This window comes from Papaver somniferum, chromosome 9 (genome assembly GCF_003573695.1).
Source record: "Papaver somniferum cultivar HN1 chromosome 9, ASM357369v1, whole genome shotgun sequence".
Taxonomy (NCBI): Eukaryota; Viridiplantae; Streptophyta; class Magnoliopsida; order Ranunculales; family Papaveraceae; genus Papaver; species Papaver somniferum.
The window spans coordinates 71,185,652-71,211,138 of NC_039366.1; the positions used below are offsets into that span (position 1 = coordinate 71,185,652).

General features: G+C 34.8%; 4 protein-coding genes across 4 annotated transcripts; 2 read left to right on the top strand and 2 right to left on the bottom strand.

Annotated features, from left to right (window-relative positions):
- Window positions 1-6,362: 6,362 nt before the first annotated feature.
- On the top strand, window positions 6,363-7,296 carry LOC113308190 (transcription factor TCP11-like). Its single transcript, XM_026556670.1, has one exon. It carries the CDS (start codon window positions 6,452-6,454, stop codon window positions 7,094-7,096), a length of 645 nt encoding a protein of 214 aa, XP_026412455.1. The 5' UTR covers window positions 6,363-6,451; the 3' UTR covers window positions 7,097-7,296.
- A 697-nt stretch (window positions 7,297-7,993) lies between these two features.
- LOC113309035 (F-box/kelch-repeat protein At3g06240-like) lies at window positions 7,994-10,326 on the bottom strand. The gene is made up of 2 exons (XM_026557464.1): window positions 10,209-10,326; window positions 7,994-10,116 (listed from the first exon to the last, which is right to left on the bottom strand). The coding sequence occupies exon 2, from the start codon at window positions 9,917-9,919 to the stop codon at window positions 9,059-9,061; it is 861 nt and encodes a 286-aa protein (XP_026413249.1). The 5' UTR covers window positions 9,920-10,116; window positions 10,209-10,326; the 3' UTR covers window positions 7,994-9,058.
- A 1,780-nt stretch (window positions 10,327-12,106) lies between these two features.
- On the bottom strand, window positions 12,107-16,321 carry LOC113313594 (alpha/beta hydrolase domain-containing protein 17B-like). Its single transcript, XM_026562387.1, has 5 exons — window positions 15,734-16,321; window positions 15,053-15,089; window positions 14,646-14,882; window positions 14,476-14,523; window positions 12,107-12,692 (listed from the first exon to the last, which is right to left on the bottom strand). The coding sequence occupies exons 1-5, from the start codon at window positions 16,030-16,032 to the stop codon at window positions 12,432-12,434; spliced, it is 882 nt and encodes a 293-aa protein (XP_026418172.1). The 5' UTR covers window positions 16,033-16,321; the 3' UTR covers window positions 12,107-12,431.
- Window positions 16,322-16,525: 204 nt separating this feature from the next.
- LOC113313593 (alpha/beta hydrolase domain-containing protein 17B-like) lies at window positions 16,526-21,461 on the top strand. Its single transcript, XM_026562386.1, has 5 exons — window positions 16,526-17,004; window positions 17,626-17,662; window positions 17,837-18,073; window positions 18,196-18,243; window positions 20,040-21,461. The coding sequence occupies exons 1-5, from the start codon at window positions 16,706-16,708 to the stop codon at window positions 20,298-20,300; spliced, it is 882 nt and encodes a 293-aa protein (XP_026418171.1). The 5' UTR covers window positions 16,526-16,705; the 3' UTR covers window positions 20,301-21,461.
- The last annotated feature ends 4,026 nt before the right edge of the window (window positions 21,462-25,487 follow it).

The window sequence follows — 25,487 nt, forward strand, 5'->3', positions numbered from 1 at the left end:
GAATCGACCACAACAAGCCTAATTTATCTAGAAAACAAAAAGCATGATGGATCCACTTAGATTTTTTCTAGACCAGCTTCTAATCCTTCGAAAGGGAATTCGTTACAATTTAAGCAAACCCCTATGGAATCAATCCGAGTCAAAGTAAGTTGAATAGAGGCGAGGGAAGCTGCGTGGAGCTTTGATACCCAAGGCCTCACCGCATTACAAGGTGGCGCAGTCACGCATTCAACTCACAGAAACCATCATGAACTTCGAAGTATGCTTAAAAGAGTAACCAATATTTTTCGAATGACTTTCCTATTAAGCTCGTTACCCTATCGGTCTCGTTCTAGTCAAAATTTTAGGCTTAGGTTCGCGTAGATTACGTGTTCCTAAGGCGGGCAAGAAGGAAACAGTGATGAAATCCGAGTCCTTATCTTGATTTGGCCAGGCCTTTCCCTTTACTAGAAAATTAAATCCGATTTCAGGTCCTCAATATATAGGCATACAAAATCATCCATTAAACCCGCTGACAGGGGATTCACGGGTGTTTAGAATTCTTACTCCTGTTCCAGACGGGGGATGAACCATTGAAGTCAACTCGGGCCACGACTCCTATGTCATGTACGAACCCGAGGGGCCGAAGCGATATCGTAATCGTCATCCTTCCCTGTGCAGTTTATATTTGAAACTACCCTTCCGTAGGGTTTAAAAAAAATTAATGTCCAATGTCCAAAAATAAATTCCAAAAAGAAAAAAGGTCCAAAAAAAAATATTACAAAAATATAACCCTAATTACAATTTCTTAAAAAAATAAAATAAAATAGAATATCTATATACAAAAATTTTCTTCTTCACTCCTTTTGGATTCCCCCTTTCTTTTCTTCTTTGGCTTTGCTTTTGTTTTCAGCACTTTCTCCCCTTTTCTTTAGCTCAGTTCCAAATCTGAAAGCAAACAAGAAATACCAAAAGGCGTAAAAAAGAACAAATAAAAAAAACCTAAAAACAAATTTATAAACAAATCCACGTCGGCGGCATCAAAAATTGATGTGATTTTCAATTGAGTTGTAGTAAGAAGATTCGTTCACTCAGATTTGTTGAGAATTTGTTTTAAAACTTAATAAAGAAAATAAGGAAAAATATATATACACAATTTGTCACAAGATGAAGAGACGTTGGACGCGGGATTCTACTACTTTTCATATTGTTATGGTTCAGTCATTAACTCTAGACAATATAGCTCAAACAAAAGAAGTTGTGACTCTAGTTCTTTGCCAAAAATAGATTTCGTAAAATATTATTTGTAAGTTAAAAGCATGACGCATCTAAAGTATTTAGAACTAAGCATGCGACATCTAACAAAATAACAAATAATTAATAGAAATCATAAAGCAATTAAATCTATGCAAAAAGTCAATAAAAGAATTAATTCATTTACCACAATCATCAAAAGTTGCTTCCTCCATTGTCCCAGTGATGGGGTCTAGCTCTGCATGGTGAAAACACACTCAAACGAATTTTTCATTGCTCAAAAAGGTGTTTACAAGGAGAAAATGGAGAGATAATTCAAAATCGGGTTTGTAACAATTATATTTGTTACAAACTAGAGAACTACTGTTGCTCTAAGACTGTCTCCTGAACTACGACCCTCGGTTGTGGGTCGTTACCACTGTAGCATAAACGACTGTCCTTAGGCGTCCAATGAGTGTGGGTCGATGTTCTTCGTTTTCTTCACAGCAGCAGAAATGGTGGTTTCCTGCCACTTGATTATCTCGACTTTCTGATGCTATGCAACTCTCCCAAACTCTTCATCCCCCTGCTGACTTCTCAACTCCTCATTTATATACGCCAGAACCAAATATCTTCCCCTTAATTCCCAAATCTTCTCGCCATTAAAAACAATATCCGGGGAATATTTTTACGACTTTGCAGCTCATATAGTTTCCCATTTTATCTCAATCACGCCTCATCTGGCAGCTAAGAACATGTAAACATGTTTAGAGAGAGTCAAATACCCTAACTGAGGGTCCGTATAGCAAATGTCCTCCGGGGGTACCATGAGTAACTTTTCGAGCCGATTTTTCCAAGAATGTTTATTTCCCCTACAAACACATAAAACACCATAATAAGTACAAAATCGAGTACTAACAATACGGAACATTGAGGACACAGTAGACACATAAATGCGTCTATCACTCGGCACAAAAGTTTAATACCTGAATCATATAACAAAACTTGAATGCATAAGGTTTATGCATTTAACTAAGGTTTATGGTTTTAATAGGGCCATCTTGGACTTGTGTTAGGAAAATTTCATCCTATCTTTGGTGCATTCTTTCATAATGAGAAATCCACGAAAATGCCGCTTCTTTGCATACGTCTTCTCATCCGGGATACACTGTAAAATCAGAGCTCCTTGTTTGAGAATTTCCTTTACAAAATATTGATTATAAATTTTTGAAGATTGATACATTCTTGATATCGTTAGGGGGCCGGTAGTCAAGGTTACAAAGCAGTTGTTATCTAAAATAACTGTCAAGATACAGTTGAATGTTGAAGCAAAAATATATCTCATCTCAAGCAAGGTAATCCATGGCCTCTATCACAGATTCACAATACTCTAAGTGCATCTAAGAGATTTAGTTACTTCATTATTCTTTTTCTCTCCGCCCACATGTGGGATATGCAAGTCGCAGTTTTTCTCTAGTTCATTTAGCATGTGTTTATTGACACTTCTCCAACCATTTACTGGAAATAATCCATACATTTCGGAACAAGAACGAAATATACAATGACCACCGGGAGAAACATTTTCCAATCTTTCAACTACATGAAAAGATATATTTTGCTCCATTTTTTCCAGAGAGAATGTCATATGATCCAAGTATTCTTCGTCATCATTTTTATAAACTCGGGTAGGTCGCCCAACCTTCATATTAGATACTTGAGTAGTTATAGCCGTGTTGGTGTATATGTGAGGCTTTCTTACCAAAGAAGTTTTGTTGTAGTTGTGAGGTCTTTTTGACGGAGGTACATTGCTTACTTGGGAACATAAAACATTTTTCATTAGATCGGCAGTCGAGTTATTTTATTTTCTTGTAGAAACATTCTTCGATGTTTTAGATTTCGAACCAAGAATTCTATTTTAAGACGAAAATTCTCTCTTGCTATAGTTATCCGTTAATATTTGAGTCTTGGTCTTGGAGGCACTTTTACAAGGACGACCCTTTGCTGCAAAACACTCTATGGGTTCTTGCGTTATTGTTGATCTTAGGGTCTGCCATCTCAAGTAAATTATCCAAAATTTGTTGACGCTGCTCATGTGTGGACCGGTACCAACGAGAGTTTTTCAACAATTGATTCTCAATCTACATATCCCACCACTCTCTTATGAACCGGTACCAATGAAAGTTTTTTCCAATGTTCGTTAATACAATCGAGCTAAAGTGTTTTACCCATGCGATAACATTTAGTTATTTCATAAGCGCAAGGCAACCCACGGGTTTTGCAAATCAAATGTTTACAATGTCCCGGATCTCTCAAACTCTTAATTTCTCTTAAAATAAAATCCAACGTAGTTCTGGAAACATGATATACCAAATGCTTGAAATATGGACTATGATGATGTTCATGTAAGCTTATGTTTTTACTTTTCTCAAATGTGAACGGATTTTGACCCCCTGGTTAACAAAACATTGTTCATATCCTTCCAACATTAAAAAAGAATGCATGTAGAACATTTAAGGAATCTTTTGGGAATAACACGCTCACCTTCAACATTATTTCTCATTCTATTATCAAAATATTTGATATGATTAGTCCATGCACATACGAATTTCTCTTTACGAGTCAACCATTGTGTCTTAACATAACATATCCACTTTGGGTACATCTTTCCCCATGATATTTCCACACAGTTAAGGTTGATTTTATACATGGCGTACAATTCAGACATCCAAAGAACATCCCACTCTCCTTTTATTTTCTCAAAGTCTTTTGGAGTATCCTTGTTCATACTTGTTTTCAAATTGGCACATACATTTCTTTTGATATGGAATGCACAATGCAGATTTGTTGCTTCAGGAAATATTTCTGCGACACCCTTTTGAAGTTGTTGGTCGTCATCAATAATAAATAAAGATAAAAGATAATCAAGGTAATACAAATCTTTTAGTTCTATCAACGCCCAAACACAGTCTTTAATCTTCTCTTCAGGCATGAAACAATATGTTATGGTAAAAGTATGACTTGTAGATGTGACCCCGCCAAAATATAACAACGGCATACTCCACTAATTGGTTTTGTAAGTACAATCAAGGATGACCAAACTTGGGAAATATCGGGCAGGAGTGTTGAACCCTCAGGAGAGAAAAAAATAATTGAACCACATCATTTGTTCCATCTTCTCTCTTGTTTTATGTTACATAGTGGTGATCGTTACATAGCTCCAAAAGCCTTTAAATCCGTATTCTTCTGGCTAATTGTTTAAGTAGAAATTTTACCATACAATTGTAGATAGTCGTCGCTGTCGAAATTTTTTCAAAATTTTCTTTCTTTAACTGAGTTAATATTTGAGACGGAGTAATTCGATTTAATGTCGATGAGATACAAAGATCCGTCTCTTTTGGTGTCAACCTCCCTGGGTAAGGATGACAAGTAAGCTTTTCATATGCCTGGTTATTATGTGTTCCATGTTTCACACGCAAACCCGTTTAACCACATCCACACAATTACCTCTTAATTCAAATGGATATCCCATTTAACCACACCCACACAATTACCTCTCAATTCAAAAGGACATGGACATTTTTATGATCCCACAACTCTTCTTTTTCTTTTCCCGTTGATCGGTTCCTTTGGATTTTTTTTTATTTTTCTCCACGTGCTCCCAAAACCTTTCGCATGCGAAAATGGTGAATAACCCTTTGTCGTTGGGTTTTTGCTGTGATTTTCTAATAATCACAATTGTATGTTTCTTCTTTCCGACTGATTGACACCAATTAATCATATCTTGATGACTTGCAAATAACTACAATAAATTGCCAATAGATATTAAAAATTAAATATACTAACTTTCAAATACCTACATTTTTCAAGGTAAATGAATATGCAAAATTCCATACCTGATCGGTTGTAAAAGCATTTCTTACATCGACAAAACCAGTGTCAGGAGGTTAGATTGATGTTATCTCCAACCTTATGTGTTGTGATTCATGATTTGGTACATCATTTTCATTCTATGTAGTATATGCATAGATTTAATAACGAAGATCAAGATATAATCATAATAAAATAGTTTAATCAATAATTATAAATACAATATTAATTAAATAGTAAGATGAAAGATTTTTAGTATTACCTCATTATAATTATAAATCAAAATATTAGTAGAATTGTTATTACCAACATGATCTTCCTATAAATCTCTAATTAATTTTTCTAGAAGTTCAGATGGTGTAGACAGAGAACTTGATGATTTTGCTTCCATTTTAATGAAAAATATTATCAAATAATAATTGTATAATTTTTTTATCATAACCTGTTTTTATATCTAGCAACAGTTAGGAATGTATGGTTAAAATATTTTTTTGGTCTCATGAATATAAAATTTCGTACGAAACAAAGAAAAAAACAAAACTAAAATTTTGTTTGATTCGGTGAGTCGCCGATTTTTCAACTCACCCTCTCACCTGTTCACCTGATTATTTGTGGGCTATGATAAAAGGAAAAATGGAGACACGGAATCATTACCCTAGTTTGTGGATTATGGATAACAACGGAGAAAGATCCGACTTTTATTTTTAGTAAAAACAAATTAACCGAAATCAAATGGAGATGACAACATTTCCTTTGCAACATCTTTGGAACCCAAACATTCATATGTGTGGCTAGTGAACAGTCTGATGGTGTAACTGTGACAAATTAACCGAAATACGTTCACGGAATTTCTCCCCACGATGATTCCCGGAGCAAAAAAACTTCTCCGACTGGTGCAGCAGCAACACTTCCTTTGAAAATAAAGCCAGCGGGACCCACAAAATCCTTTCCCGAAGGCAGCCTAGGACCCCACTATCCTTATTCAAAAATCTCATAATAACTCAGATCGGAAACAGGTGTCTCACTTCAATGGCCCCTACCAGTCATGGATTTCCTGATTTAATTGTTGTACTTCTAACCAATCATCCACCTCAAGACATACGCGACACCTCCAACATCCACCGTTAAAAACTCCTCAAAGTCACGCTTACCCCTCTTGGGATACACATCACTAAGAAATCAAATAAGGAGTATAATTACTTCCATATCTACCCCATCACGAGAATCATATAAACTGTTTTGGTGGGCCCCAGTAAATCACAAACTTTTCATTTTTCCTTTTCTCATCTCTCAAATTTCTTCTTAAAACCCTAACTAAACCAGAAATAAACTCATATTTTTTCTTTCGTCAAACAAAAACCCTAGCTTAATCATGAGTTCCGATTTGGTTCTTCAACATCAAGAAGAAGCATTATCAATTTTGCAGCAACAATCAGCAACACCGGTGAAGAAGACACTTGCGAAAAGATCATCAGCATCAAGAGACAGACATACAAAAGTGAACGGAAGAGGGAGAAGAGTGCGGGTACCAGCAATATGTGCAGCGAGAATATTTCAATTGACTCGCGAACTAGGTCATAAATCTGATGGTGAAACTATTGAATGGTTACTTCATCATGCCGAATCATCGATCATTGCTGCTACTGGCACCGGAACTATTGCTGCATCTATTAGTGAAACATGTTCTGAGTCGAATCGGACGAGTCATCAACTCAGTAATGGTGGTAATAACTTCTTAAACGATGTGCAACACAAGTTTGACTCGTCGTCAGCAGCGTCTTCGCAGCAGTCGATGTTTCGTTTATATTTGTGTCAACCAGTTGGATTGGAATACTCGGTTGCTGGCAGTGGTGCTGCAAATGGTGGTGGTGGTTGCGGTGGTGGTTATAATAATAGACATATGCCGTTTACGGCAATGTTATTTCAACCTTCATCTGCTGAAAATAGTGAGGATCATCATCAACAACATCAACTCCATCAAGACAAACAACATCAACAGGTTCTCGAAGAGCATTAGGGATTTTCTTGGAGTTTTTTTTTTTTTTTTTGTTATTTTAGGGATTTATTTGATTTGAACTAGAAATGCAGGGTTAGAATTTCAGATCGTAGGTTATGATTTGGAGTAAATACAACTCAATTACATGAATCAAAGAATGCTTAATCATTTTTTGTAAACTATCTGATCACTTCATCATCATCATAAGATTCATAACTCTATATCCACTCGATCTTGTGTGTTCTTTATGATTTTATCCAAAAGTAGATTCTGTACAGTTTCAGATTTCAGTGTTGTGTTGAAAAGAATCGTTGACTATGTATTTTGAGGTGGCTCCCACATGCTTCATTTTTGGTAAAGTGGGACCTACTTTGCTTTTCTTCTCATTATCGGGGACCTGCTGGTTTTAACTTTCAAGTTCTCTATTTCAGAGTCCAGTGGGCAGTGCAGTCGTGCTAGTACTGGCCATTGGTCAATAAATATTCAATGGATGAACGTTCTGTGGATCCATTTTTTCTGAGATGCAACTTGAATAAGGTTGCCAGAAAATTTCTGGCAAGCAGAATAAATAGAGGTCTCATTCTCAAATCTGTTACCTTCAGACAGATACTCCAACTTCTCTATGTTACTCGCAAAGTGCACAAAATTGCAGAAGCATGGTCTTGGGAGCAGCCTGGGCATCAGCTGCAGCTTGGATGGTGGATGGTTTTATTGAAACACAACAACACTGCCATCTATTGATTCCAAATTGAGTTAAACACTGCCATCAAGAAATGATAACATTGTTTTTCTGTGCAATGGGTCTGTTCCAAGTTGTTCATAGAAATTTCAGTGACCATCTTGGTATGCTTATTCACAAGATTCTTCAAGATAGCTTTCGAAATCTAATTCAGAAGAGTAATTAAACAGAGAATCATCTGAATCAACAACACACTTGAAAATTGTAGTTTTTTGGTCTGTCCAGCTATACCTTACATTCACAAGATGCAAGTACATTCTGAACTAACTTTGATTTCACACACACATGGAATATGCATCAAAAGCACCAAAAACATCATATACTAGTTTCTACAGTCTGTGAATTTAAAGATGCAAGGGATCTGTTAATAACTTTGGCTTTTACACACAGTGATAACTAAATATGAGAGGGAATTCAATCCCTGCAAATTTGGCAGTTTCGTCTAAGAAGGATACAGTACTTCAAGTTTCATAAAGAGAATTCTTTAAGAGATCGTGATGAAGCTGCTAATCTTTCTCCTCCTGGCCATCATCTGAACGAAAACCTTCGAACTTTGGACAACAAGAAACTAAGCTGACGATAGTTTGCAAACCAAAACCGTACCCAGAATTAGTTATGAAAAACTTCCATCATATAGCAGAAAGACGAGAATTTAAAGAAGTAACGGAGAAATTTAGTATTTCAATGGCTGCTAATCTTTTTCCTCCTGGCCATCATCTGAATGAAAACCTTCAAACTTTGGACAACGAGAAACTAAGATGATGATAGTTTGCAAACTGTAATTGCACCCAGATTACTTATGAAAAACTTCCACCATATAGCAGAAAGACGAGAAATAAAAGAAGTAATGGAGAAATTTGTATTTCAATGGCTACTAAGGATAAACCACCAACATCTTTGTTGTTTCTTTCATGGATGACCACATATGCTGCTAACACCATTTTCAGAAAAAAGATTATAAAGATAATATCCATATGCCAATAGATTGCCTGCCAGATAAACTAGAAAAATGAAGTCGTATCGGTCCAACCTTGTTAACTTCAAATACCCAGATTCCACTAGCTCAACTGTCAGCAATAAGAACTTACCAATGGCAAAATCTATCTTAGATACTTTTGTAGCCTTCAGGAATTCACCTGAATTGAGTGAAACTAGACTTCCAATAAAAGTAGTCGCATAAAAATGTTTTGGTATGCAGGGGATATCAAGAGTCACAAGTCTTCCGCTATTTGGGTCATATGCGACTAAGGCATCCTGCTTGCCTTTTGAACATACACCTTGTAATAGAATCTCGCGACTCTTATAGAGATAATGCATCTATCAAAATTTACATCATCTTTCGAAAAGCTGAAAATTTTGGTCCAAGAATCTATATCTCCATAATCTGTCATCACCCACAGGTCGATGTTTCTCTCATGTCTAGCATTCACTGATAGGTAAAGGTCTTCTCCCAAGAGACCCACTCTCACATCTTTATACGAGTACAATCCATCGTCCAGATAGCAACAAGGTATTTGGATCTCTTTAATTCTCTCTTCGAGTCTCTCTTCAACTATATCGAACGAGACTATAACTTTAGAGTTTCCTATCCAATGAATAATTCCATTTAAAGGCTTCTCAGAAAATTTAATATCCCGTACATTGTAAGGTATGTTTCCAATGCTATCCCATGAATTTGAACCTAATCTACAAACCCAAACTTCAGAAGTAACACTAAATTCTGTGTCAGCCACTAACTTTAACAACTTGTAATCATCAATTTTCCAATCGTACAAAACCCCATATCTCAAAAAGGAATTCCTATTATCGGATTCGTAATGATCTAATGTCGGTATGTACTTGTATTCTAGAGTTGATGGATTCGACAAGCAGATCATAATCCCAAAATCATATGAGCCAATTAAACCATCACATGAAACCATATGCAATGGACATTTGCTAGTAAATCTAAATGTCTCAATTGGGTGATTAGTTTCATCAAAATCTATGGAATAATAATGTAAGCCATGGGCGTTATACGATGCAAGTAGAACACTAAATCTGTAGTTTTGAAGTAGCATGTTGAAACTGCATCTTGATAAACTTAGGGTCTTTGAACAATTCATACCGGAGTTTGCACACACACCTGAAGCGAGAGATGGATTTGACTGGTTAACTGAAAAGTATAACCATGATAATATCTTGAGGGAGGCTCGCCATTGTGGTTTTCTTCTTCAGGTAATATCTTAATAAACTTAGGGTTTTTGTGCAGGTAGTCATCAGATTCATCACTGCCCTCATCGGATTGGGTCTTCCAGATGAACTACAAATGAAGAAAACATAATATTGACACTCAAAAATCAACGAACAAACGAAAAATAAATGAAACCCACGAAATATGACTTCAAATGTTACCTTTACGTGATAAATATTGGTGATTCTGTAGAGGATTTTGGTAACAGAGGAGAGGATTCCGGTGGAGTTTGTCTTGATTACAGAAAAATGATAGACGTTTCACCGCTAAGTGTTTTGCTCATTCAACCCAATTATAGGTCTGCCTTGTTTATAAGCGATAGTTAATACCTAAGGGCTAAGGGCCACTCGTACAGGCCGAATCGGATTATACTGACCCACACATAAATCGACTTCCTGATAGACCCTAAACAATCGGATTATATTGACATATCGAGTAGACCGATTATGAGTATTGTTTTGATAACATAATTGTTGAGTATGCATAGACTTGTTTGATACACATATAATTATAATTAAAATCTTAAGTGTATTAAGTTCAAACCAGGATCATCCAATATATAAAACTTAATCATCCCAAAAGAGTGTTAAAAACTTAAACAACCAAGTCTTAAAACCTAAAACTTTTAATACTTAAAACTTAAACTTATAAATCATGGAGCACTAGCATCAGGAGTAACAACGCCAGGAGCATTTGCAGCAGCAGCAGCACCACCACCACCAGCATCAAGAGCAGCAGCTTCTGCATCATCCATGGCTTGATATTCATCCATTTCTTCAAACATAGCTTCCAAATTTCTGTGGCGATCCCTCTCAGCTGAAATCAAATCCCCCCTTCTCCTCGCAACCTAAATGACCTCATGGAGCTCTTCCAGTGCAAACTTGTCTACCAGTGCGAGTGCTTTCTCCAAAAGGGTCTCACGCCTATATGCAAACTTGTATAGGCTTTTTTCTCGCACTGGTTATGATGCCATGTGAATGTCCTCATGGGTGAGATCCCGAGAGTGAAATGCAAGGTGGCCGAAGTCCATATCTACAAAAAAAAAAAATCAAGTTAACAATCGGTACATAATTATACATATGTAATCCGATTCTCAACAACAAAACACACAGGAATGTCAAACATAAACAATCGGTTTATGTGATACATATATAAAAACCGATTATGAAATGGAATCTGAAGGGACAATTCCACAATCGGTACATTAACAAGCAAATAAAATCCAATTGTGGAAACATGGAGTTAAAAAAAAATTAGTACCCAGAATCGGTTTATGCTAATGCACTTATAAACTGATTCTGGTGATGTCTTTTCATATTCCGAATTCGAACACAGAACCGGTCGATGTTAATCATTATATAAACTGATTACTCTGCATGCTCTTCATGGCCGAAGAACAAAACCCAGAATCGGTTTATTCGATATGTCAACATAAACTGATTATGGGTAAGATCAAAGATTTTGGTTTTAAAAAATCGAAGATTTAAACATGTAAATCAATGAAGAAATGCGAATACTATAACGGGTTGATGGAGATTTACCTTTTTCTTGGTTGGATCGAAGATCGTTCGAGAAGAGGATGAAAAATTTTTTGATTAGGGTTTTGAGAATTTGGAAAGATTATGATAAAAATAGAAAGTTTTTCTGATTTAGGTTTTTACGTTTTTGGATTTTGCTGAAATGGTAAGGATTATTATTTATATGGGTTAGTTTTAAGAATTAATTTGGGGGTAAATTAGAGTTTTTGAGAAGTTTGGCACCCCATAGCCATTCGGCGGAGTGGGAAGGGAAATTTGATAGGCCCCAAATAATTGGCATAGGCCTAGTTTAGCCAGGATTCAGAACATATATAACCGCCATGACTTTTGTACTAAAATTGGTTGCAATGCCCAACCTTCTTTATTTAGCAAAAAAAACTCTCCTTTGAAGATTTTGTTTATTAAACCATAACAAGCTCCACCATGGTTACCTCTTGATGCTCCATCGTAACACAATAAAGTTTGGTTGTCAAGTGATAAAGCAAAAATGATCTCTAAAATGTGTTTCTTCTTTACTTTTCTCATTCTGAATCTGATCTAATATTACAATTTTATACATCAAATCCGCTTATATAAAGAAGGTACATATCTTTTAAATCTTGATACTGTAAAACAAATTTTCACCTCCATGGACTTCGAAATCAGTGTTTCTTTCAATTTGCTATGATCAAAAGTTTTACTTTCTATCTCTGGAACACAACCAATGTGAAGAGGCAGCATGCAAACCTTAACTTGGGTTACTGGAAAAAGCAAGTGAGAGGAGGTTTTCTCTTGCTTTTCCTGCGAATTCCCCGATGGCCCACCTATTTGGAAAAACAAAATAAATACACTAACATGTTGTATCAGTTATCTTTTCCAAAATCTCAAGCACTTGTTGTGTTTTGATTCAGTGATAGTCGAGTTTGAAGTGGAATTCTGTTTTGGTGGCTTTACAATAGTAAGCTTCTCCATTGCATTCATAAACTTGTGCAAGTGTTTGATGAAGTCCGGATAAGTTTCCAAGTTGCAATTTCCACCACCCTTAATCCATAGTGGATCGTACTTTTCCTTGGACAGTTCCCATAAGCGCTTACCGTGAGACCAATCCACTATATCATCACTAGTCCCCTGCCCATAAAGAACAACGAAAATAAATCTTTAATAGCACAATCGAAAAACGAATATAACTAATTCATCAAAATGGGTTTGGTATAGCCTGATTAAACTCCAGATGATGTTCTAGCAGTTATCTTATTCCTTTGACTAATGAAATTATTTAGATGTTTATATTAAGTGTCAAATAGTAAGGCACCACACTACCAATTCTCGTATTGTCGTTGTGGTGTTAAAGATAACATGTTGACTAAGGGAAGCAATCCACATGTCACTTGTGGTCAATTATGTTAGAGATAAAATTGCACAATCTGAAAACATATAGAATGTACCCTAAGAAATATAGCCTAGTCGTTCCTCCACCTCCACAAGAGGAGTCAAACGAGCATCTAACAACAATACCTGACCGCCATGCTAGATGTTGTAACACATGCTGTCTAGACACCTATAACTCTGATACTTTGTTAAGAACTACATATTACTGTAGAATTTAATATAAAGCACTCTCTCATATATTTTACTAGCATTGGTTTGTGAGTTCTATACATTAACTTCTCACCAAATACTAGGATGAACACCCCCTTTGGATGTACCACCCAATATTTTTTTCTTCTCCATATCTTGGTGTCTATCAAAAATTGATTTTAGAATGCTCTCAGGAGTAGTATATCCTCTAGTCGTATATGGGCCATCACACCCTTTATACACCAATTAGTGGTTGAATCGCACATACAACTCAGAAAGGAGTTTCTGTGGCTGTGTGGATAAAATAAAAAGGCAAACCAATATGTTTAAGACATAAGATAAAAGCCCACTATAACGTATGAATATGCACTTCAATCAAGAAAAAGGTACACAGTAAGAAATAAACACGGGGCAAAGTTAACCTTGAACTTTCAAGACTTCATAGTCACCAATTTCTTCCTCGGTCGAAGTACGTTCTTGAAATGCTAATGGGAATTAGTAGTTAAATTGGAGCCTTTAATCATATATTAAGGTTCGAGAAAGATTAGTTTATAAATAAGATCGATAATATCTGTCTAACTCCAATCTAAACTTAAATACGAACCATTTAAGTTTTAACATAGGATAAGTGTACATCATGCATAGACTAGTTCATGGAGGAAAATGTTTTATTAAGGCAACAAGGACTGAGCAAGTCGGGAAACTAGCTTTTAGTTGAATTTATGTATTCCAGGAGAAACCAACGATGGTAGGGTACACAATAACAGAGTTAACATGGATACATGCGGATGTTGTTCCATTCTTTTCATAATTTCTGGGTGGAATGATCCATAGTTACATCCAAGCAACTACGTAGTCACCGAAATAAAATTTAATCTACAACCTAACAAAATATAAACTTGGAACAAGAAAATTTATATATCCTAAAGCAGAGTCAAAGGTGTGGGGTACACGATGATTATGACAAACAAATACACATGTTCATGTTGTTAGGAGTCAAAAAGGGAAGATAAACTCAAGGCTTGATAAAACAAAGATGAAGTCACATTACCAACTATAAATAACTGTATTATCTTAAAAACAAATTGATTACAACAACTAACTGAAAGAATAATTAAAACAATTTTGAGATAAAGGGCAACGTACGGGAGATAAAATATTAACAATAGGATAATGATTCAATCAAGATAGCAAGGTACATATTGGACGACAATTCAAACTTATAGTATTACCAAACTATCTCTGTATTTAGCATAAAAAGCACAAGGAAAAAATGGACAGTGATGTTAAAGAAATTAAGGAAGCAAAAAACTAGTAACTTTAACACACTTACATGTATAACAAGAACTGGGCAATTAATATGCCGTATTTTGTCAATGTTCTGCAATTAAGAAAAAAATAGACCTCCTCAGTACAAATCAAAATAAACAAGAAAGAATTTCTACGTTATTTTTATAACTACAAGGAAGAAGAAGAAGAAGAAACATACAATCCCATACTCACTTTAAATATGTCAAACCAGAGTGTGACCTTGACAGGATACAACACCAGAATGCCTGAAAGTATTGCACTGTGAAGGATAACAGCCTTGAGTCGAGGAAGACGTGAAGCCAAATGTAATGTAGGTCCGCTCCCAACAGACTGACCATACAAGATTATATCCTCCTGCTTCATTCCATAATCTCTCTTCAAGCAATTATACACCGCTTCTATGTCATAGTATGTGTTGAACTCATATGTCTACACCATTAACATGAACATCAATTAGAAGGAACACAATACATAAATAAAACCCCTTTCTTCCCTTTCTTTTGTTTGTTAGTTGGTAATTGGATACACTCTTAATTTTCTTTCGATTCTTTTGGGGCATTTAAATAATACAAGTGCATCAGGGAAGATATATCGCTTACCTTGCCAGAGGAGGCCCCATATCCTGAGTAATCATAACTTAAATTACACCATATGTATTTTGGTCAGCACATATGCAAGCTTTCTATGCACTAATTTCATCACTACCCCGCAGAAAATCCAGTAAAAACTATGATAGATTCCCAAAGTAAAATCAGAGAGGAGGGTCAGGAATCATACTGCAATCATTTTTTGAAAATTCTGTTTGTCTAACCTCTAATTGAAGATGAACTAAAATAAGGGATCATACTATAAGATCAATCTTGCATTTATTTTAAGCTTATTTTAGCACAAGAAGAAAGGAAAAGAAAAAATAATGGTTGTCAAGACTGTTTTTTAAACATTAAATACAAAAAAAATGACAAACAATCTGGATTTCAGATTTCATATTTAGATATAATCCAAACAAAAACAAGAGTTTCAAATATATATATATATATATATATATATATAAGTTTGATTTTGTTTACTATCTTTAATAAATGAAAACCAGATTCAAGAAATAATAGTTAAATAAGAAGAAGAAGAAGAAGAATAAGAGTTATTACTGAGCTTAAAGTATAAGGAAAGTGCAGAAAATCTAATCAACAGAAACCTGATAAAATAAAATAAACAAAACCATTTCCCATTTCATAGAAAAACACGAGAAAAAAAACCATGAGAGAGTAGAGAGAGAGAATTACCTCATGATGTGTACACGAAGATAAGCTCTGAGCTCAGTGAAGAGTTCTTGCATATGACCCAAATCAGCGGCTTTACCATGAGAATATAGAATAGTAAATCTAGCAAAAGGATGTTTCCAAAAAGTGGCAACAATTTTATTACCCCCTTTGGTATCAAGCAAATGAGGTTCCATATTTTTATCAGCGGAAACCCCTGAAAATACTACCTTTCCTTCTCCATCATTAAAAACATCATAGGTAGGTGGGTCTGGTGGAAAAAACGCAAATTTTGCATCCACGCTCGACGTTACATTTCCCATTTAAACGTATCTATCTACTTACAATCACCTATTTGTTTCTCTGTAGTTTTTTTTTTTTTTTTGGTTTTCAGAGAATTAACAATGCCATAACTTTTCTTAACATTACTCTTCGAAAAGAAAAAAAAATCTTTTCTTAACATTTCTCCCTTCATACATACCATTTAATCAACCAGAATAACAAAAAAACATGAATAACTTTTTTCGTTTAGGTTTTACAATAGGATTTGAATTAAATCCAAGTGGCAAATAAGGTAGTAGAAGAATTGGAGGTAAGAAGTGGATCCGAACAAAATGGGTATGAGCTGGAACTTGTATTGGATATAAAATAAGTATGTACACATAATTATTTTAAACATACTTTTGTTTTATTTATCCAGCAAAAGTTCCATCTTATACCCACTTTGTTCGGATCCAATTATTACCACCAATTCTTCTACTACCTTATTTGTCACTTGGATTTGATTCAAATCCTTTTGTAAAACCAAAAAAGAAAGTTATTCATGTTTTGTTGTCATTCTGGTTGATTAAATGGTCTGTATGAAGGGAGAAATGTTAAGAAATTTTTTTTTTTCTTTTTTTGAAGATTTATGTTTAGAATTTTTTTGGTATTGTTAATTTTCTGGAAAAAAACAGAGAAAAAAAGAGGTGATTGTGAGTAGATAGATAGGTTTTAATGGAAAATGTAACGTCGAGCGTGGCTGCAAAATTTGCGTTTTTTCCACCAGACCCACCAACCTATGATGTTTTTAAAGATGGAGAAGGGAAGGTAGTATTTTCAGAGGTTTCCGCTGATAAAAATATGGAATCTCATTTGCTTGATACCAAAGGGGGTAATAAAATTGTTGTCAGTTTTTGGAAACACCCTATTGCTAGATTTACTATTCTATATTCTCATGGCAACGCCGCTGATTTGGGTCAGATGCAAGAACTCTTCATCGAGCTCAGAGCTCATCTTCGTGTAAACATCATGAGGTAATTCTCTCTCTCTCTCTACTCTCTCATGGTTTTTTTCTTCTCATGTTTTTTCTATGAAACGGGAAATAGTTTTGTCTATTTTATTTTATCAGGTTTCTGTTGATTAGATTTTCTGTACTTTCCTTATTCTTTAAGCTCAGTAATAACTCTTCTTCTTCTTCTATTATTTTTTAAAACTGGTTTTCATTTATTAAAGATAGTAAACAAAATCAAACTTAATTTATATATATATATATATATATTAAACTCTTGTTTTTGTTTCGATTATATCTAAATCTGAAATCCAGAATGTTTGTCATTCTTTTGTATTTAATGCTTAAAAAACAGTCTTGACAACCATTATTGTTTCTGTTCCTTTCTTCTTATGCTAAAATAAGCTTAAAATAAATGCAATATTGATCTTATAGTTTGATCCCTTATTTTAGTTCATCTTCAATTAGAGGTTAGACAAATAGAATTTTCAAAAAATGATTTTAGTATGATTCCTGACCCTCATCTAGGATTTTACATTGGGAATATATCATAGTTTTTACTGGATTTTCTGTTGGGTAGTGATGAAATTAGTGCATAGAAAAGATTTCTTGTGTGCTGACAAAAATACATTTGGTGTAATTTCAGTTACAATTACTCAGGATATGGAGCCTCCTCTGGCAAGGTAAGCGATATATCTTCCCTGATGCACTTGTAATTATTTGAATGCCAAAAGAATCGAAAGAAAGTTAAGAGTGTATCCAATTAACAACTAACAAACAAAAGAAAAGGAAGAAATAAAAGGGGTTTTATTTATGTATTGTGTTCCTGCTAATTGATGTTCATGTTGATGGTGTAGCCATCTGAGTTCAACACATACTATGACATAGAAGCGGTGTATAATTGCTTGAAGAGAAATTATGGATTTAAGCAGGAGGATATAATCCTGTATGGCCAGTCTGTTGGGAGCGGACCTACATTACATTTGGCTTCACGTCTTCCTCGAATCAGGGCTGTTATCCTTCACAGTGTAATACTTTCAGGCATTCGGGTGTTGTATCCTATCAAGGTCACACTCTGGTTTGACATATTTAAAGTGAGTATGGGATTGTATGTTTCTTCTTCTTCTTCTTCCTTGTAGTTATAAAAATAACGTAGAAATTCTTTCTTATCTATTTTGATTTGTACTTAGGAGGTCTATTTTTTTCTTAATTGCAGAACATTGACAAAATACGACATGTAAATTGCCCAGTTCTTGTTATACATGTAAGTGTGTTAAAGTTACTAGTTTTTTGCTTCCTTAATTTCTTTAACATCACTGTCCATTTTTTCCTTGTGCTTTTTATGCTAAATACAGAGCTAGTTTGGTAACACTATAAGTTTGAAATGTCTTCCAATATGTACCTTGCTATCTTGACCTTGCTACCTTGATTGAGTCATTATCCTATTGTTAATATTTTATCTCCCGTACGTTGCCCTTTATCTCAAACTTTTTTTCAATTATTCTTTCAGTTAGTTGTTGCAATCAATTTGTTTTTATGATAATATAGTTATTTATAGTTGGTAATATGACTTCATCTTTGTTTTATCAAGCCTTGAGTTTATCTTCCCTTTTTGACTCCTAACAACATGAACATGTGTATTTGTTTGTCATAATCATCGTGTACCCCATATCTCTGACTCTGCCTTAGGATGTATAGCTTTTCTTGTTCCAAGTTTTTATTTTGTTAGGTTGTAGATTAAATTTTATTTCGATGACTACGTAGTTGCTTAGATGTATCTATGGATCATTCCACCAGAAATTATGAAAAGAATGGAACAACATCCACATGTATCCATGTTTAACTCAGTTATTGTGTACCCTACCCTCGTTGGTTTCTCCTGGAATACAGAAGTTCAACTAAAAGCTAGTTTCCCGGCTTGCTCAGTCCCTGTTGCATTAATAAACCCATTTACTCCATTAACTAATCTATGCATGATGTACATTTTTCTTATGTTAAAACTTAAAAGGTTCATATTTCAGTTTAGATTGGAGTTGAGAGATATTATCGACATTCTTTATGAACTAAGCTTTCTTGAACCTTAATATATGATTAAAGCCTCCAATTTAGCTACTAATTCCATTAACATTTCAAAAACGTACTTCGACCGAAGATGAAAGAGGTGACTATGAAGTCTTGAAAGTTCAAGGTTAACTTTGCCTCGTGTTGATTTCTTATTGTGTACCTTTTTCTCGATTGAAATGCATATCTATGCGTTATAGTGGGCTTTTCTCTTATGTTCTAAACATATTGGTTTTCCTTTTTATTTTATCCACACAACTATAGAAACTCCTTTCTGAGTCGTATGTGCAGTTCAACCATTAATTGGTGTATAAAGGGTGTCATGACCCATATACGACTAGAGGCTATACCACTCCTGAGAGCATTCTAGAATCGATAGTTGATAGACACCAAGATATGGAGAGAAAAAAACTGGATGGTACAACCAAAGGGCGTGTTCATCCTAGTATTTGGTAAGAAGTTAATGTATAGAAGCTCACAAACCAATGCTAGTAAGAATATATGGGAGAGTGCTTTATATTAAACTCTACAGTAATATGTAGTTGCTAAAAAAGTATAAGAGCTATAGGTGTGTAGACATCATGTGTTCCAACATCTAGCACGGCGATCAGGTATTGTTGTGAGATGCTCGTTTGACTCATCCTGTGGAGGTGGAGGAATTACTAGGCTATATTTTTTCGAGTATATTCTATATATTTTCAGATTGTGCAATTTTATGTCTGAAAAGAATTGACCACAAGTGACATGTGGGTTGCTTCTCTTAGTCAACATGTTATCTTTAACACCACATCGAAAATACGAGAATTGGCAGTGTGGTGCCTTACTATTTGACACTTAATATAGACATCTAAATAATTTCATTAATCAAAGAAATAAGCTAACTTCTAGAAAATTGTCTGGACTTTAATCTGGCTATACCAAACCCATTTTGATGAATTAGTTATATTCGTTTTTCAATTGTGTTATTAAATATTTATTTTCGTTGGTCATTATGGGCAGGGGACTAGTGATGATATCGTGGATTGGTCTCACGGTAAGCGCTTATGGGAATTGTCCAAGGAAAAGTACGATCCCCTATGTATTAAAGGTGGTGGACACTGTAACTTAGAAACTTATCCGGACTTCATCAAGCACTTGCGAAAGTTCATGAATGCAATGGAGAAGCTTACAATTGTAAAGCCACCAAAACAGAATTCCACTTCAAACTCGACTATCACTGAATCAAAACACAATAAGTGCTTGAGATTTGGGAAAAGATAACAGATACTGCATGTTAGTGTATTTATTTTCTTTTTCCAAATAGGTGGGCCATCGGGGAATCCGCAGGAAAAGCAAGAGAAAACATCCTCTCACTTGCTTCTTCCAGTAACCCAAGTTAAGGTTTGCATGCTGCCTCTTCACATTGGTTGTGTTCCAGAGATAGAAAATAAAAAATTTGATCACTGCAAATTGAAAGCAACACTGATTTCAAAGTCCATGGGAAGGGTGAAAAGTTGTTTTACAAGATCAGGATTTAAAAGATATGTACCTTCATTCCATAGGTGGATTTGATGTATAAAATTGCAATACTAGATCAGATTCAGAATGAGAAAAGTGAAGGAGCAACATCATTCTAGAGATCATTTTTTCTTTACCAGTTGATAACCAAACTTTAGTTTGTTGTGATGGAGCATCAAGAGGTAACTATGGTTGAGCTTGTTATGTTTACTAAACAGAATCTACAAAGGAGACTTGTTTTTGCTAAATCAGGAAGGTTGGGCATTGCAACCAATTTTAGTGCAAAAGTCATGGTAGTTATATATGTTTCTGAATGGGCTGTGGAGTTTGGAGTTAGAAATCTGCTTGTTCATTTTGACCCGAAATCTGCCATTTCAATTTATTCTCTGAAATGATTCTTTGGTTCGTGAAAGCAAGATGAAATAAAATCTGTAAAATCTTGAGAATAATTCAGTTTGTGTATACATTTCGAGAAGTAAACTTCTTAGCGGATAAATTAGCTAAAAGAGGTGCAGATATGGAAAGAGGTGAGGAAATTGTATATATTAATAATTAAGCCTTCCTTTTTATCTAGTTTAGATTCACGGTCGAGATGAACTATCACATCTACCGATTATATGCTAATGTTAAAAAACATCGAACACAATTTAAATCCATACTCAATATATACTCGAGTTAAGAATGAGTATGATTTCATACTCGATTGTTTCGTACTCCACACTTGAGTATGAAATACTCAAGTAAGCAATTTCTTGCTTATTGAAGTTATTACAAATGATAGTAGATTTTTGGACTTTTTGGTTCAAATGAGTCGACATATGAGGAAGCTTATGTGTTCTTGCTTCTTTAGCAATTGAGTCTGCTGCTGCATTATGTTTCTTGTTGATATATTGTTCTCGAGCTTGTGGAAGATTTTGAAGAATATTTTTCGCCTCTTACATTGTGTTTTCCGCCTTCCACGGAATTTCCAAAATTTCATTATTATTATATCTTCTAGTTATTTGCAATCTGTAACCACGAACACAATAAATAAAATATTATCCATTAGCCATTTACCTTCCTTGAGTAAAGCTTTCGCTTCTGCACGAATCCTCAAAATTTCTTTGTACCAACCTGCCGCTAGGTGCATAAAGATTCTTGGTCCACAGACTCATTGTGAAATATTCTTCTTTGAAAGAAACATCTATAAATATTATCCAATCTGAAAAGACGAGGGTGCCCAAATATACCACAATCTTAAACTTTTCCACCTATAAGTCCTCTTACCGAAAGTGATTGTCTATGGACTGAGTCGAGATAATACAACGAATCGGTATTCACACTTTGTGTGATCGTCTATGGATACGACATCGAGACAATACAAAAATCAAAGTGTGATTACTTGATAATAGGTTCAGACTCAACCGAACTCTATAGGATCACTATCAAGTAATACGGAGTTAACGTCTGTGTAATTTACTTTAAATTATAATAACAACAACTATAATTGCGGAAAACAAAAGTAAATGACATAGCAAGATTTTGTAAACGAGGAAACCTCAAATGCAGAAAAACCCCGGGACCTAGTCCAGAATTGAATACTCTCAGAATTAAGCCGCTATACAAAATCAAACCAACTTCGCATAGTTGAGACCAAGCAACTAAACCTATAGTTCACCTAATTTCTTCAGTATCCTTGCGCTTCCGACATTCAATAAGTGCACGCACTGAAACAATTCCTTTGGTTCATATTCCAAACAGTAAAGGAACAACAAATCTCTCTGATAACAACTCTATTCAATATCAGTGATATGAGTTAGACAAAGGCTCTTCTGTTTAATCCAATAAACTCCTTTGTCGGGTTCTAGATCCATCTAATTAACAACTGCCAAAGTAATTGTGTTTAGACTATGCAATCAATAATAGGATCTACCAAGATACGAAATACTGATGCCGATCTAAGCAACTAATCAATCAAATATATAAAAGATAAATCGATTATAGTTGGATCCCAACCGATCAAATTTTGTGCACACCAAAGATAATGAACCCAAATAAAAAATCTTCTTTGTCTTCAAATTTTCTTAAATCTTCAATAAACACCTGCACACCACAACTTGAATCTCTTGTGATCAATCACGCACAGAGCGGAGTCTGTTAACAATGGATTATCATAAGAAGTATTTAGATATACAAACAATTCTAAAGATCCCGTCGACACTTCGATCTAGTTTGAGTGAATCTTATATCAGAAGAGAAGATTCTCAATCAAATCAAATCGAAAACTAATAATACTACAATTATCTAGTTTCCCACCGATGGTACTCGTAGAGCTTCTTGATCCCATAGAAGTCTTTAAACGAGCGGTCGTAAGAGATTTCGCCCAATTAGGGTACTTTCCTCTCCGAATAGACGGCTCCACCAGTAACAACACAACAAGGTAGTTTTGCTGGCTCTTAGGATAGTTTGCTCGAAATGCAAACTTGGGTATTTATAGACCAAGGAAGTTTGGACACCAAGGAATTTCCAAAATCGAATATTCTCAAGATATGCAATATATTTCCAAATCGGTTTTCATAATTCCTAGAAGTGCTCTGTCCAAAAATAACCGAAATCCTACTAGAAAATCTCCAATTAGTAAATGCACATTACCAATTTTTATTTTCCAGAGATATGCATTTTAATTGCTGGTAATTAAAAGCATATAAAATTAACAACCTTAATTAAAAGATTCTCAACTTATTTCGGTCCGGAATCTCCTTGAGTTATTAAGGAATATCTTTGAACAATAAAAGATAAGAGTTACTGAACATGTTCAAAGTATGTCTACATCTTATTTCTTTGTAAATCCTTTTTCATATTTACATTCTTGGAACCGATTATACCACACTTCCAAACAAGTTTAGAACTGGTTCATCTGATTTCCAAGAACTATATGTGATTGACAATACCAATTATCAAATCACTAATCATGGGTTTACGGTTCTACCAAACACAAGGATCGGTTCTACCTACATATGGTTACTGGAACCGGTTACATCAGTTACCAGGATCGGTTACGTCAATTACCATGAACGATTACCATATTCTCATGGTATTACTTGTGATTGGTCACATCAGTTACCAGGATCGGTTACACCAATTACCAGGACCAGTTACACCAATTACAAGGATCGATTACAACTCTTTTGTGATCAGTTACACCAATTACTAGGATCAGTTACACCAATTACTAGGATCGGTCACGCCAATTACAAATATCGATCATACCATCTTAAGTGATTACTTAAGATAGGTTACACTAATAAAAGTCATACCAATACATAAGTCAGGCATTGTGACTAGTTTTACCAAGATACATAACTAATTATGATCGGTTCTACTAACTCACACATATTGGTAGTCTAAAGATATGCAATGAATAACAATACAAATAATCCCAGTGATTTCCATTTCGAATCATAAAACACGTTCATGAATGTAATTCCTTTAAACGAATGTAAACATTGTTTCCTAGGAAGAAATATTCACACATACCCATACACATAATCACAATAGCATTCATACGATTATGTCGATGTCTTGTATACGAAGTTCAAAAGATAAGTGTTATACTTCGTATTCTAATTCCTTAACACGATGTCTACTAGAGTATAATCATTCACAGCTTCGCAGTTATGTTTTCAATATAACACGACTTGAAAGATACGTTGGGAATGAAACAGTTCAAGTCAAATTATTACTAACCTCAAGAGGAAGGATGATGTAGCTTGTTACTTCTTCACATTCTTCAAGTCTTCGAGTAATACTTGTATGTCTCATTATCCTAATATTTCTAGCCTAATCTATAAGAAGTTGTCTCTAGTATATAATCAAGCGACTCTTAAATTGAGTTTTGATTCACTAAAATATGACAACCAAACTTGACATACCAACGCTTGGTGGGTTCAACCGAGCTATGCTCTAACACAATCCGATTTTATCGAATACCACGAAGAAATACTTATCAGAATGGGTATAAGTCATACTTATAAAATTATACTCACTTTCAATTTGGGTATAAATATCCAAGTATAAAATCATACCCATTCTCAATTCGGGGATAATTTTTTTCAGCAACATTCATTTTCAGTTCGACTATACATCACTATGGGTTTGCAATCATACTCATTCTATGATCGAGATGATCACAAAGGGTTCTTAATTCCAATTTGTCAATCAAAAGGTCGGATTTACACTACACAAACACAATCAGGTCAATTGGAATTCTTATTCTTTATTAATGGTTGGAAGAAGAATAGAGTAAAGCCTGGAAAAATATCAACAGAAAAATCAATATAATCGGCGGATTAAGGAATCCATGTGGACCGATTCTAGAGAAAAAAATCGATATTTTTTTTTCTACGTATCCTCAAACCATAATCGGTTTATGTTAGTGTCCACATCGACCGATTCTGGTTTGTGTTCTTCGTGGTGCACATCGAACGATTCTGGGTTGTGTTCTTCAACCACCAAGAACACAAACTAGAATCGGTTTATGTGAGTGTCCACATCAACCAATTATGGTTTACGCTATTCAACCACGAATTACACCAATACAAATCGGTCGAGTATATGTGATCATCGACCGATAATGATGGAATTGGTGAATGTAGACATGAACATCAACTGATTCGGGATCAATGCAAGAAATCCGAATATCTAAATCTTTAAACGTTAAATCAATCAAAAACCTAGTTAAGAGGAACGGGTTAGTAAAATCACGTCGTCATATTATTGCAATCGACGATTTTTTGTTTAAGAAAGAAAAAAATATCAAACGAGACAATAAATCAATTTGGTAGGTGTAGTTAACTACAGAGTTGATTATTGAGAGAGATGTGATTTGAGTAAAGTGTTAGTTGAATATACTTCATTGTTAGACGAATTATGTTTAGAATATGATAAGAATAGTGAGGGTACCTTAGTACT

What these genes read in the sequence shown, in the direction of transcription:
- LOC113308190 (XM_026556670.1), top strand. Translation starts at nt 6,452, where the DNA reads ATGAGTTCCGATTTGGTTCTTCAACATCAAGAAGAAGCATTATCAATT.
- LOC113309035 (XM_026557464.1), bottom strand. Translation starts at nt 9,919, where the DNA reads ATGAATTGTTCAAAGACCCTAAGTTTATCAAGATGCAGTTTCAACATG.
- LOC113313594 (XM_026562387.1), bottom strand. Translation starts at nt 16,032, where the DNA reads ATGGGAAATGTAACGTCGAGCGTGGATGCAAAATTTGCGTTTTTTCCA. An exon ending in TCTGGTTTGACATATTTAAA is followed by an intron (nt 14,524 to 14,645) that starts GTGAGTATGGGA and finishes TCTTAATTGCAG; the next exon opens with AACATTGACAAAATACGGCA. An exon ending in GCCCAGTTCTTGTTATACAT is followed by an intron (nt 12,693 to 14,475) that starts GTAAGTGTGTTA and finishes CTTTATGGGCAG; the next exon opens with GGGACTAGTGATGATATAGT.
- LOC113313593 (XM_026562386.1), top strand. Translation starts at nt 16,706, where the DNA reads ATGGAAAATGTAACGTCGAGCGTGGCTGCAAAATTTGCGTTTTTTCCA. An exon ending in CTTCGTGTAAACATCATGAG is followed by an intron (nt 17,005 to 17,625) that starts GTAATTCTCTCT and finishes GTGTAATTTCAG; the next exon opens with TTACAATTACTCAGGATATG. An exon ending in TCTGGTTTGACATATTTAAA is followed by an intron (nt 18,074 to 18,195) that starts GTGAGTATGGGA and finishes TCTTAATTGCAG; the next exon opens with AACATTGACAAAATACGACA.